Source organism: Tetrahymena thermophila (assembly GCF_000189635.1).
Source record: "Tetrahymena thermophila SB210 genomic scaffold scf_8254412, whole genome shotgun sequence".
Lineage (NCBI taxonomy): Eukaryota > Ciliophora > Oligohymenophorea > Hymenostomatida > Tetrahymenidae > Tetrahymena > Tetrahymena thermophila.
The window spans coordinates 87,908-102,267 of record NW_002476194.1 but is presented as its reverse complement, the minus strand read 5'-3'; the positions used below and the strand labels follow the sequence as shown (position 1 = coordinate 102,267).

The following is a 14,360-nucleotide window of genomic DNA, read 5'->3' as shown; positions in this document are numbered from 1 at the left end:
ATGAAGGAATCATTAAGTAGAGAAGATCATATTGCTCGTGCAAAGCAATCAAATTTAGATTTTTCAAAAAAGCTTAAGTAAGCTGCCTTTGCTCACATAGACTCTTTCAACTTCATTTACGATGAAGGATTAAAAAAAATCACTTAGTACTTGTAGCCAGTTGAAATTATTAAAGAATAAAGATCTGAAGAATACAAGTAGAGTTACTTGCCCTTTAAATCTATGAAGGTTTGGATTGAAAACCTCGAAATAGCGTAATTAATTATGATTTATTCGTTTAATTACCTTTCATCTGCAAACCAAAAAGTGGTATTTTTTGAAGATTTGGTTTTCAAATCTTAAACAAGACTAATTTATTTATAAGTCCCATCAATGTTTTTTAAAAGAAATCTTCTACTTTAAAGAAAAGTACATTTTTTAATTTACTTTACAAACAGGACAGCATACCACAAAAACTAATAGAATAGAATCATTTTTATTTCAAATATGATAAAATTTACTTTCGATTTTGACTTTTTTTTAAAGGAATTATAAAATAACAAATTGTCTAAGCAATACTTTATATTTAGTAGCTAATTTAACCATCTTCAAAAATAATTTATTTTCCAAGGTTTATAATTCCATTAAGATAGAATGATTTATTTGATACTTTTATATTTGATAATAATGATGATGGTGGATGATAAGGTTAATAATAGATAAATAAATTTAATGATATTTCAAAAACAATTTCTTATAGTTGTAATGTTTTTAAACTTTTTTAATAATTATATTCTAGCACTCCTATCAGAGCCGATTCAGGTGTAGCTGAAGACAATAAATTAATGCCCGAAGAATGTAGAATAGGAAGAAAGACTTATGGAGCTCCTCTTTTCGCAAAGGTAGCTCGTAGTATTGATGGAGGAAAGCCTGAAAGCATAAATATTAGATTAGGCGACATTCCTATCATCGTTAGAAGTGATCATTGCCATTTAGCAAAAATGACTCCTAAGGAATTAGTGAAAGCTCACGAAGATTGCAATGAATTTGGTGGATATTTTATTGTCAATGGTAATGAAAAGATAGTCAGAATGCTTATCCTTCAAAAAAGAAATTATCCTATTGCTTTTATCAGAGCAGGTTATGTTAATAGAGGTCCTAATTACACACCTTTTGCAGTTTAAATGAAGTGTGTGAGAGAAGATTTATACTCAAAAACAATTACTCTCCACTATGTTTCTGATGGTTCTGTTTTCTTGCGTATTCTTCACAGAAAGCAAGAATTCTTGATTCCAGCTATCGTTATCCTTAAAGCTTTAGCTGATATTTCTGACCTTCAAATTTACAATAAAGTAAATTTTTATTTAATGATAAATTTATTAAGTATTATAGTTTAATGAATGATTTTTACATAAAAAAATAATTAAAATGAATGTAATATAATAGGAGTTATTAAATTTTAAACAATATTAATTAAATAGTTAGTTAAAGGTTAAAGCAGCAAGAGTGCTATTAGTGATAGAGTTGAAGTACTTATTAGGGGTAGTAAAGCAATGAGTTTAAATACTAAGGAAGAATGTTTGGCTCACTTAGGTAAAAATTTCAGAGTCGTACTCAACATCACTAACCCAGAAATTACTGATAAGCAAGTTGGTGAAATTTTCATGAATGAAAACATTTGCGTTCACTTAAATAATAACATCGATAAGCTCAACACTATTTGTGTTATGATTAGCAAATTATATGCCTTAGTCAGTGATGAAATTTGTCCTGATAACTTAGATTCTTTGCAAAATTAGGAAGTCCTCTTACCTGGTCATCTCTATATGATGATTTTAAGAGAAAAGTTAGAAGAAATGCTTTTAGGTATCCGTGCTAAAGTTTTTAAGGATGGTTCTAGACCCGAAGAAGCTATTAGAATTCCTCATATCGCTTACTTAAAAAAAGCCATTGAATTTTAAGGCTCTATTGGAAATAAAATTGAATATTTCCTCTCTACTGGTAATTTAAAATCCCAAACTGGTTTAGATCTCATGCAAGTAATATTTAAATTCATTTCTAAAAAAATTTATATTGATTAAAAACTATCATAATAAAGGCTAAAGGTTTCACAATTATAGCTGATAAGTTAAATAATATGCGTTTCTTGAGTCACTTTAGAAGTGTCCATAGAGGTGCTTATTTTACAGAAATGAAAACAACAACAGTTAGAAAATTATTACCTGAAAATTGGGGTTTCATTTGCCCTGTGCACACTCCTGATGGTGGTCCTTGCGGTTTGTTAAATCACATTTCTTAATCATGCAAACCCCTTACCAGACCTGGGTATGATGGTAATATTCACTTCAATTTAGTAACTCTCTGCACTGAGATAGGTATGAATCCTATTGTAAACGATTTGTCTATCGTATTCCCTCCTACTTCTGTTACTATTATGCTTGATGGTAGAGTTATTGGTTATATTGAATCTAAAAATGCATAAACATTCTGCCAATCATTAAAATATTTAAAAATTATGCAAGATCCTACTCGTTTAATCCCTGCTGATTTGGAAATCGGTTATGTTCCTAAACTTAATCTTGAAAAACAAAATATTTTCCCAGGTATCTTTTTACACACTAATGAAGCTCGTTTTGTTCGTCCTGTTAAGCACTTGAAATTAAATGCCTTAGAATGGATTACTCCTTTCGAATAAGTCCATCTTTCTATTGCTTGCATTGAAGAAGATATTAGAAACGATACTGAATACTAAGAACTCTCACCTTCATACATTCTTTCAATTTTACCTTCTTAAATTCCTTTCCTCAATTATAACTAATCCCCTAGAAATATGTATCAGTGCTAGATGGCTAAGCAAACTATGGGTACTTCTATGCACAATTTCCCTTATCGCTTTGATAACAGAATATATAGATTATTAAATGGTTAAATTCCTATGGTTAAAGGTATGGATCCTGAAAGTTATGGTCTTTCTGATTATCCTTCTGGAACAAATGCTATCGTTGCAGTTATCAGTTATACTGGTTATGATATGGAAGACGCTATGATTCTGAATAAATCATCATACGAAAGAGGATTCGGACATGGTTGTGTCTATAAAAACTACTCATACGATGTTGCTGAATTAAATAAAGAAAAAAATTCTAAATTTAAGATGTTGAATGAAGTTAAAAATATTGACAGTAAATTATCTTAATCTTTTTTTTAATTAAAATTTATATTTTCTATTTGAAAATTATTTAGAGAGTTAAATCGCTGAAGGTTTAGAAGGTGATGGTATTCCAGCTATTGGATCAGTAATTAAAAAAGGCACTGCTGTCTTCTAAATATATGATACTTAAAAAAATGCTATGAAAACTTTCTACCACAAGGACTCAGAATTAGGTAGATTAGATGGTATAGCTTTAGTCCATGATGAAAAAACTAAAGAACCAAGAGTTGAATATAGAATTAGAATTCCCAGAAATCCTATTATTGGTGATAAATTCTCATCTCGTCACGGTCAAAAAGGTGTTCTTTCTGTCCTTTGGCCTCATATCGATATGCCCTTCACTGAAAGTGGTATTACTCCTGATGTTATCATTAACCCTCACGCTTTCCCCTCCAGAATGACAATTGGTAAATTTACTCTTTATTCAAGAAGATTAACTAATTAATTAAATTTTAATAAAAAAGGTATGTTAATCGAAAGTATGGCAGGTAAATCTGGAGCTCTTAATGGAAATATATTAGAAACTTAACCTTTCTAAAATTATTAAGATGATGATATTGTTAATTATTTCGGTAAATAACTTTAATCTCATGGTTATAATTATTACGGTAACGAAGTTATGTATAGCGGTACATATGGTTGCATGATGAAAGTTGATATCTATATGGGTATTGTATACTATCAAAGATTACGTCACATGGTATTTAAAATTTTTGTTAAAGATTGTTAATTAATTGTTATTTCTAATAATATATTAAAGGTTTCAGATAAAGCTTAAGCAAGATCTACTGGTCCCGTTGATATGCTTACTTAACAACCTATTAAAGGTAATTATTAAAAAAATATGTCTTCTAGCTTACTTAATTATATACAAAAAAATAAAAAAATAGGTAGAAAGAGAGGTGGTGGTATTAGAATGGGTGAAATGGAAAGAGATGCTCTTCTTTCTCACGGTATCTCCTTCTGTATGCATGATAGATTCTTAAACTGCTCAGATTATTCTGAAGGTTATGTTTGTAATAGTTGTGGTTCATTGGTCTCAACATACCTACATACTAATTTAATGAGTGGTGAGGCTATTGATAGTTTCTATAATTACAATAAGGGTGTTTAAAAGTCAAAACCTAAATGCAGAAAGTGCCAAAATGCTGAGTGTTCTAAAGTAGTAATTCCTTTTGTATTAAGATACTTGACTAACGAGCTTGCTGCTATGAATATCAAGCTTGCCTTTAAGCTTGAATGAGTAGATTGATTCCAGTTCACTAAAAAATAAAAAGTTTTTAATAACAATTAAATGACAGAATATAATAATTAAAGATTAACTTTGTACAAATTTCAAACTAATCTAATCTAATCCAAAAATCAATAAAATATTAATGAAAAACTAAAAAATAAATTAGATATCTCTAAATACAAATTTAAATAAATACTTAAAATAATATAATATTCTCAATAAAAAAAAAATAATAATATACCTTAATCTTATTAGTTATAATCTATATCATGCAAGTGAAAATACCTTTTATTTTTTCATTCAGTTTACTTTAAGCAAGTGTTTTCTTTTTATTTTGTAATTAATTAACTAACTTAAGAAAGTGTTAAATTAAATTAAAATATCAAACATAATTTATAATAAAGAAAATTTGGTAAATATTAAATAAAACATTTTTAAATTTCAATTTATAAATATCATTAAAAAAATTTCACTATCTCTTCAAAATAAATTCCTTTGATTAGTTCAAGGTTTGTCTTAAGTAGAAATAATATTCTTTTAATGAAAATTTAAATTTAGATAGATTTTTACTCATGAAATTAATTTTTTAATATTGATGTATTTTTTGTTAACTCTTTTATTAATTTAATTTTTAAATTCCATTTATTAAAATAAGTACTTCTCTTTCTTTTTGAAAAGTAAAAACATATTTTGATATTTTTAATTTATAAAATCAGTATTAGGATAATTTAAAATATAATTAAAAAAAAATCAATTATAAATTATTCAAATTAAAATATTGACTATAAAACATACATATTTTTTAGCAAGATAAAGTAAAATTTCTTAATAATAGATTTAAAAAAATAAAAAGGTAAATTTATAAAAAATCAGAATTAGATAAATTTTAATTTAGGAAAACAATACAAAATATAAATTAATACTTAAAAGAATATTAAAAAAACATTTCCTAAACATTTTTAAAAGATTAAAATATGATTCTATATTTTCACTCTAATTTTGCACAATAAGGTTATCTTTCAAATTGTCTAAAGCTATAATCTATTTTAGAATATAATTCATCAACAGATTTATTTCTTTCAAATAATTTATCATAATTTATCTCTTGAAAGTTATTTTCTTTAAATTAAAATAATTAAAATTCATCTTTTGTATTCTAAATGTATTCTTTTAGTATTTCCTCTCTTTTTAAAAGCATATCATATATTTAATTCAAGTGACTGTAACCTACTATTGCTAAAAAAATTTTTAAATTAGATTTTATTTGATTGATTTATAGTAGATAAATAGATTGATATATCTTTACTAAATATTTTCTAGCCCTGTGATTAGTTGCAAGTGTAATTTAAAATGTTGTATTCTCTCTCATAATAAACAACGTTTGTAATGCAATGTCTAGATTCTGAACTTAAAAATTATTCCATCTTCTATACTTAATCATTTACTTCTATTTTGTAACCAAACATTCTCTTGACTATATACGGTATTAAGCCAAAGAAAAAATACGAAAGAACTTATTTCATCTTTTTTTAAATTTAAAAACTAATAAAAATCTTTTAATATTCTTGAACTTATTTATTTGTTTACAGGACTGTTCTTATCTCTAAACTGCCTAACATTGCATGTGCACTAGGCTCTTAAGTATTTTGTTCTATTTTAAATATAGTATAAATCTAAATCTGCTGGTATAATTTAACAGCCTTTTTTTGATCTTTAAGCTGCTTCATAAGCAACTTAAAATTCACTAGATTTAAGAAGAAAAGATAAATTTTCTGGATCTTTTTCTAAATCATTATATACTCTATGTGGCTAAGTCTTTGTATTACCACTAGAATCATTTAGAGAATAAAATCTATTTTAACATAATTCTAAAACCACACTATCAGGATCAAACTTCTTAAAAAGATTCATAACTTCTACTGAGCATTCTTAAAGAGAGTGATATGTTCCAACTATTTATTCAAGATAAATAAATAAAATAATGCTTACCATCTATAGTTATTTTAAAGATAAAATAAGCTTTTAAAACTAAGAAACTTACTAATCAAATATTCTCTGCCATCTACACTCTTTAAGTATTTCGTTATAAAACTTTATTCATGCTAATATGATATATTTTTATCATCTGATAAATCGCTTTCAGAAGTTGAATTTTAAAAATGTGAATATCTAGCCAAGTTTTTTAATTGCATTTCAGATTTTCTATAAATTTTAGATAATATCTGCTTTTTTTAAGCAGCTATACCAGCTTTCTACTCCTCTTAATATTGCAATAAATCAGAAGGATAATCTGAAAATGGATCCAATGCAGATTGTTTGTTTTTGTTTTAAAAACCACATAAATCTACCTCATGGTAAAACTACTTATCTAAATCAAAAGTTCCACATCTGAGTAAGTTTTGTGAATATTTTTAAATCCACTTGTTAAAGTTCATTATTATTTACTGATAAATCCACAAATTATAATTAAATAAAATACTTAGGTAGATATTAAATTATTGATTAATTTCAATAAGATATATTTTTCGAGAACAAAAAGATTTTTTAAAATTTAATATCTTAACTAAAATTTTGGAAAGTTATCAAAAATCTCATTAATGTAAAACATAAAAAATAATCCAAGATCAATCAAATTTTTATCAACCAGGACAGTATTCCTTACAAAATAAAATCTATCAAAATTTTCATATACCAAAAATGATTTGAATTCTATCACATAAAGTTAAATATTTGATAAGATTTTAATTGATTACCTTTATTAAATTAATAAATAAATAAATTTCTTTTTTCAATAAATGAATAATATTATATTTTTTTATCAAATTATTAATTATGATTTTTTATCATATCTTTATTGTTTAAATTTTTAATCAATTAATTAATAAAGTGATTAAATTTTTTTAATTTGCGATATAAAAAAATATTTGATAAGAAGAGTGGATGGATAATTTGGATTCAGCAAATACATCTACTTATGCTTTACTATCTAATGTAAATAGCCAAAGTGTTTTTGAGAAGTTTAAAAGAGAAGATGAAGCTATCTAAAAATATTACGAATCTGAAAGTTTAAAAAAAATATCATATTTAGATCCAAATTAATACTATTAACAACTTTACAATTAGATTGAATAAACAGAAAATATCATTAAGTATTTAAACTATGTTCTAATCGAGTAGCCATAACTCGCTGTTTAAGAAAAAATATAATCAGTAAAATAAAATATGTAGAGATCTGGAAAGAATATTCCTTCTCACTTAGACATTTACATTAGAGAAAAGTTGGAGAGAGATAAAAAAATTGGTAAATTATTTTACACTCCAAAATTATGATTTAATTTTTTAAATTAGAATGTGTTTCATATAATCTATTTATTATAAAAAGATATTAGAAATAATATACATGGATATAAAAGAACTTATTTATAGAGTAGATATTTAAAGAATAAAAAAGATGCTAAAACAAATGAATAGAGAGTTTAAAAAGTTGAATAATTTTTGTAGGAATAAGAATAATTGAGTTACTTTTTAAGTAAAAAGTCTATCTATGATGATAATATTAAAATACCCTTCAATTTAATGTAGAATAGTTCTAAAAGATCTCAAATTTTTAAATTTGAAGAATAAGAAATTTTATTTACTGTTAAATCCGTTAAAATTCAACCTTACTAAATGGTAGAAGATTATGAATTATATTAATATTAAGATTATCTAATTGAGCATTTAAAAGAGCCATATTAAATTTGTGTATATCCTCCAGAAGAAGCGTAATCAAGTACCAAATCAATAAAGTTATCTATAAACCTTAATTAGCTAAATTCATAGAATTAAATAGGAAATAAATAAGATGATATTGAATAAAAAATTGAAATACTCACTTCAAGATTGGAATAGTCTTAAGTTACATGCGATATGTTAATTGATTAATATTTAATGAAAATAAATGATACTTCAATTTTAAGTAATCAAACTAATATATTAACTTATGATAATCAAAATATTTTAAAGGATTAAGAATTAAATCAAGACATAAGTGATAAAATTTCAATTTTAAAAAAGAAAAGGGCTAAATAAGAAATAAAAATCAAAGGGAAGCTAGGATGGATCAAAGATGAAAACTAGATACTTTATGCTTATAATATTAAAGATAAAGAAATGGAAGAATATAATTTTAATGTATTTGAAAAGCTGCTAAAATAATATAGCCAAGTAGAATGTGAAATATAATTTTATGAATCAGAATAAAAACAAAAACTTAAAATATTACAATAAAATAATTAAACTAGAAAAAAAGTTTCTGAATTTTTGAAAAAAAAGAAAAATATATTGTATATTTTTTATCATATTATTTTATAAGCATCTCTTGATAATATTTAGTACTTGTTTCCTTTTGCTGAAAACATCTACCCACTCTATAACTGTAACTATGAGACAGATGTTTAATAAAAATTGCTCTCAAATAATTTCTTAATTTAAAAATAACTAATCAATATTCCTCTATACTTACAAAAAATGTCTTCATTAAAAGAACTAAATAAAGGGCAAGAATAAATACCAAAGCTTTTTCAAAATAGCGAAATAATAATAGCAGTTTTAAGAGTATTTAAAAAGCACAATAAAATGAATTAATATAAATAAAATAAAATTATTGTTCCTTAACTAAAAATCGAAAAGAATTTAAATTAAATAAATCAAATAAACAATTTATAATTTCAAAATTCAACTCCAAAAATATATCAATCAAATTTGAAAAATAACTAATTAATAATTTAATAAAATGAGTAAAAATTTTTAAATAGCTAAAATAAAATTGAATTAGAGGAAATAATGTTTGAAAACTTGTAAAAACAATTTTGTGATATTTATTCTGCCCAGTCATCAAGTAGAAGTAAAGCAGTAAGTAAATTGATTTTTCCTAGATAATATTTATAATAAAAATTTATTTTTTTAGGGTAGTCAATAGTCTATTAAATCAGAGCAACAGTTGTAGCAGTAGCATCCAATATAGAAAGAAAAAAATAAAGAAAAAGAATAATAAAACAATATATAATTTTTACCTATTAACTTTAAATACAAAAGTTTGAGTCAGCAAAATTAATTATAAAAAAAAATTTCATAAACATAAATGATAAATACAATTTAAAACGACTATTTGATACAGTAATTGATAGATACTACTCTTATAGCTAATATTCCAATATCCAATTCCAAATAAAAAACTAAAGACAAACCTTAAATTATAGAATAAGTTTAAGAAGATTCAAGGAATCTATATGATGAAGATATTATTAAGGCGGCCTCGGTATTTAAAAAAAGCAGTATGTACAGTTATTTTTTATTTTTCGATTCATAGCATATAATTTAAATTTTTAAGCCTTTTAACAATTGAATAAGTAAAAATTTTAAAAAATATCAAGAGAACAAAGATAAATTCAAGTTTAGATGGCTAGAATTAAAGTAGTTTACATTAATTTGGTATAAAAGTGCTCCTGAATTAAAATTTAACTAAAGCAACGGAAAGGAAAGTATAGTTTAAAAGAAACCAAATGGTTTTGGAGAAATTTAAATTGATTAAGTTGAAGATTTTATTGTAGGTATAATTAATTCTATTTTCTTTAAAAACTTTAATTATTATATTCATTTAATTTTTATAGCAAAAAAGCATGCATTCATTGTAAAACTTCTAAATAGGAATTTAGTTATTGAATATGACAGCACAAGAGTTGGCTTAATGTGGAGTAAAACAATAAGAAACATGGTAGCATTAAAAGCTTACATGCATTATTTGATAAAGATAGGAAACAATGGAAACTTATTTAAATATTTTAATGACCTTGATGTGATTGAATTAAATCTTTCACACTATGCTATTTCAAATAAAGAGTTATCTAAGAAAAATCTTGCAATAGAACAAAAACTATGCATATTAATTTTTGACACAATTACGTCTCATTAGAAGCTACAAATTATTAATCTATAAAATTCTGGATTATCACCTATTTCTATAAAAGAATTATTTAAATACCTTAGTAAACCATTAAAAAAAACTAGAATAAATTTTATAAATTTAAGCTAAAATGAAATGGACCCTGAGGTAAATAATAAAATGATTCTATTCTTTCTTTTTTTTGTTGTTTTTTTTTCTTCAAAATTTATTTTCTTAAAATATTGGTTAGAGTGTGAGATAACTGAATGTATATTTATAAAGTGAGAACTGCTAGTAGCTTTAAAATTTGGTTTTAGATGATTGTAATTTGAAAGATGGACTCTTTTCTTTAATTTTAGATGCAATAAAGGAAAGATACAAATGGTAAATGCATAATTATTACAATCCAGTGAAAGATGAAATTCCAGAAGAGACAACTTGGAGATAAGTTAGTCTTAGGTATAGCAATAAATCAAATTAAAATAGCCCAAGAAAGGAATAGGTGTATTTCTTTTAGAGATTAAGCTTTGCTGGAAACTAAATAACAGACAAAGGTTTACAGAGGTTTATGAAAACTATAGAAGATATATAGAATTAAGCTCAACCATTGATTTAGTAAAAATTTTTATATATATTTAATCAGTTTGTTTTTTACTAATTTATTTTGTAAAATAAAAGAGATTTGGAGGATTTTGAAATGATTGATCTTGATTTATCAAGAAACTAATTTATAAACGAACTCTCAAATTTTGGTGCTTTCATTTCACAAAGATAAATATTTAAAAAACTTTATTTAGATAACCTTAAAAATCCTTTACCAAATTAATTAGCAAGCTTTATATTAAGTTTCTAAGACAATTATAGGACTGAATTACTTTCTTTAAGAGGTAATCCGCTTTCAGTTGAAGCTTATACCAATTTAATTAAAGTACTTGATGAAAATTTTACAATTCAGGAAATAAAAATTGACTTTACTACTTTCAACTAATTTGAAAAAACATATACCGAGCTAGATAAGCAATCTAACAACTTAAGGAGTTAATTTTTTTCGTTTTCATTAATATAAAGCTAATAAAACTGAATATAATTAGCAAAAATAAGTTAACTAATAACCAATATATTTTATCAATAACTTGATTTTTCTTAAATAAAAAATAACCAATAGTTAAATTTTTCATTCATCATATTAATTTTATTTTTGTTTCAAAGCGATTAATGATGTCATATGGCAATATAAAAACTTCAATATGCATTAACTAAAGAATCAATTACATTTCAATCATAATATTTCTAGTGTTTATTTCATTGAATATTTATAGTTATAAATTATTTAAAGTGTAAATTTATTGTTTTTTCATAATTAATTCAAGAATAGATTAAAATTCACTTTTATTATAAATTTATTTAAAAAACTATGTAAATTAAACTAAATATCTTTAGAAAAAAAATTTATAGTTCAATATAATTTTATCTTTATCATTGAGGTACGATATTTTAACTTTACAAAAATTAAAAATATAATAAAAAATTAAATAAAAATATGTAAAATTTAATAGTATTTATTATTTTAATAATTTTAAACCATTTTATTTTAAAGGTAGGTTAATATGATTCACATTATATAGTTTAATTATATAAAATAAGTTTTCACACATTTAATATCTAAACTAATTTAATATTTTATCTTTTCAATTTATTATAGAATTACTATTTCATATCCTTTATTACAGGTGCAGAGAAACTATTATTATTATTATTATTTTAAAATGCAATTAAGATTTTTTTTAAAAATTAAGATTACTCAATTGTTAGATTTAAATAATTTAGTTTTCGCAATTCATTTAATTGATGAATTAAATAATTAATATCACTTTTTTCATATTTTTTATACCTTTTAAGAAATAGATTTTAGTAAATAAAAAAGCTAAATAAAATATTATTTAAACGTATATAAATTTAATAGGTGAGTAAATAAAATAAAATTATTTATTATATAATTAATTGAAGTTAATGAGAAAAATGTTTGTTATCAAAATAAAATTCAACAATTCTTCAAATATTTTTTTTAATAAACATCTATTTTTATAATTAATATATGTATCTATTTACAATTATTTAAATCTATTTTGTTTTTGGAATTGAAAATATTTTTAAATACTTGAATAGTCTTACTCAATAATATTTTTTATTTAATAATTCAAAATGAAAAAAAATACTAAATTATTATTAAATAATTGGAATATTTAAAGAAATAAAAGTTAGTCAAAATATTAGAATTATACTTTGATATCTTTTTCAAATTACTTTTTCTTTTCAACAAATTGTTTCAATATTTTTTATTAATAATTAAAATAAATAAATAAATATCATTACCATGGTTTAAGAGTTAAAGATTAAATAAGCTTAAGATTTGATACTATGGGCACTGAGTCATTAATACTAACAGTTGATAAATTATTGCCACTTTATAAATAATATAAAATTAAATTAGATACAATTTTGTATTAATAATTATATTTTTAAAAGCATTTTGCTACTATTTTTAATTTAGCTTATAAAATAAAGAAAATAAATACCTAGAGAGATCAATAAAAAGATTTTTAAGATTCTTACATTTTTCTAAACAAGAGCCTAAAGTAATAATACCTTTTTAATAAATTAAATTCCCCCTTTTTTTAGTATTTATTTTATTAATAATTCTATTAGAAAAATAATAAAATTATTCTTGTGATGAATAAAATATATGGATTCCAAAAATTATTTAAATTAAAATAAAGAAAATTTTATTCTCTAAATATATATCCTAAGCTCGCTCTTGATAAGATAGGCAGAGGGAATTCTGAGAAATTTTAAAAATATTTATAATATGTTCTGATGATTAAAATATTTAAGAAACCCAGTAACGAATTATTGAGAAAAATAGCTAAAAAAGAAATGAAATAATTTTACCTTAGATCCATTTTTAAATTTTTAAGGTTCATCAATCTTTCAAAACCTAAAGAATCCTTAAAGAACAATTAATTATCCCTTTAAATAATTATTTTAAAATTAAAATATATTCAATAAAGAATAAATTTTATATTTTTTTTAAAAGCTTTGTTCATTTATTATACTAAACAAAAGAAAAATTAATTAAAATAATATTTTTATTCCAAATTCGATTTTTTTTTTTTCACTTTATAAAAGAATTAATAAACTTTTCAGTAAATTTTTATTTCAAGCATTAATTAACTAATTTTTAAAATATATCAATAGGGAAAAAAATTAGGATGTTCATTGTTATTTTTTATAAATCATCTTTTGTTTTGTATAAACAATTCTTTATTCCAAATTAATAATTCTTAATAAGCAGAAGATCAGGTTTTTAAGAGATGGATAAAATATAATTTTAATACTCTTGATGAAAAAAAAAAATAGTTTTAATGTTTTTATTAATACCTAAGTTAAAGCATTAAAGTTGAAAGGTTTGTGCATCTTGAGATCTATGAGATTAAACTTAATAATCCTTGATCTTTTATTTAACAATCCCTTTTAGAATTTTAAAAGTGAATAAATTAGAGGAGGTTACTTATAATCACTAAAGTAAATAATTTTACCAAAGGTCTAAATTTAAAGTAATTAGGTTTTAGCATTTAGATAAACTAAAGCCTAAACTTTGGATACAATTATATGATATAGTATTTTTTCTGTAAAAATATTAATTTTGTTAATATTTTTTATAATCAAGTAAAAAAAATAAAAACATTAACAAAAGTAAAAAAGTTAGAAATAAATATTAAGATTGAAAATTTCAATAGGAAGCTTAATTAAAATATTCAAAGCAATGCTTTTGCAAACAAGAAAAAAGCATTCTTCTATTTTAATTTTTAAATCGTTAACATTATTTTAAATATTATTCTAAAACTTTTCTGCCCATGCGCATTTTGAAAATCAATAAATTAATTTATTCTAAGAGCATAATGAACATAAAATAAAATTTAGTTTTTACGAAAAAAAGAGTTCTAAGGTTATGA

The 14,360-nt window shown here is 22.8% G+C and overlaps 4 protein-coding genes across 4 annotated transcripts; 2 read left to right on the top strand and 2 right to left on the bottom strand. All coding sequences in view use genetic code 6, as the record gives it.

Moving 5' to 3' along the window:
- On the top strand, positions 1-4,433 carry TTHERM_01075780 (DNA-directed RNA polymerase; the record flags this gene model as incomplete). The annotated part of the gene is made up of 8 exons (XM_001030557.2): positions 1-254; positions 779-1,331; positions 1,461-2,018; positions 2,078-3,161; positions 3,223-3,597; positions 3,655-3,890; positions 3,951-4,017; positions 4,081-4,433. 8 exons carry the CDS (start codon positions 1-3, stop codon positions 4,431-4,433), a joined length of 3,480 nt encoding a protein of 1,159 aa, XP_001030557.2.
- A 979-nt stretch (positions 4,434-5,412) lies between these two features.
- TTHERM_01075770 (hypothetical protein) lies at positions 5,413-6,859 on the bottom strand (the record flags this gene model as incomplete). The annotated part of the gene is made up of 4 exons (XM_001030556.2): positions 5,413-5,660; positions 5,731-5,947; positions 6,012-6,376; positions 6,466-6,859. 4 exons carry the CDS (start codon positions 6,857-6,859, stop codon positions 5,413-5,415), a joined length of 1,224 nt encoding a protein of 407 aa, XP_001030556.2.
- Positions 6,860-7,364: 505 nt separating this feature from the next.
- TTHERM_01075760 (hypothetical protein) lies at positions 7,365-11,428 on the top strand (the record flags this gene model as incomplete). Its single annotated transcript, XM_001030555.2, has 7 exons — positions 7,365-7,725; positions 7,807-9,317; positions 9,373-9,739; positions 9,839-10,015; positions 10,076-10,515; positions 10,598-10,962; positions 11,026-11,428. 7 exons carry the CDS (start codon positions 7,365-7,367, stop codon positions 11,426-11,428), a joined length of 3,624 nt encoding a protein of 1,207 aa, XP_001030555.2.
- A 566-nt stretch (positions 11,429-11,994) lies between these two features.
- TTHERM_001075759 (hypothetical protein) lies at positions 11,995-13,979 on the bottom strand (the record flags this gene model as incomplete). The annotated part of the gene is made up of 6 exons (XM_012799898.1): positions 11,995-12,088; positions 12,149-12,238; positions 12,721-12,810; positions 12,924-13,016; positions 13,297-13,374; positions 13,786-13,979. The coding sequence occupies 6 exons, from the start codon at positions 13,977-13,979 to the stop codon at positions 11,995-11,997; spliced, it is 639 nt and encodes a 212-aa protein (XP_012655352.1).
- Positions 13,980-14,360: the final 381 nt, after the last annotated feature.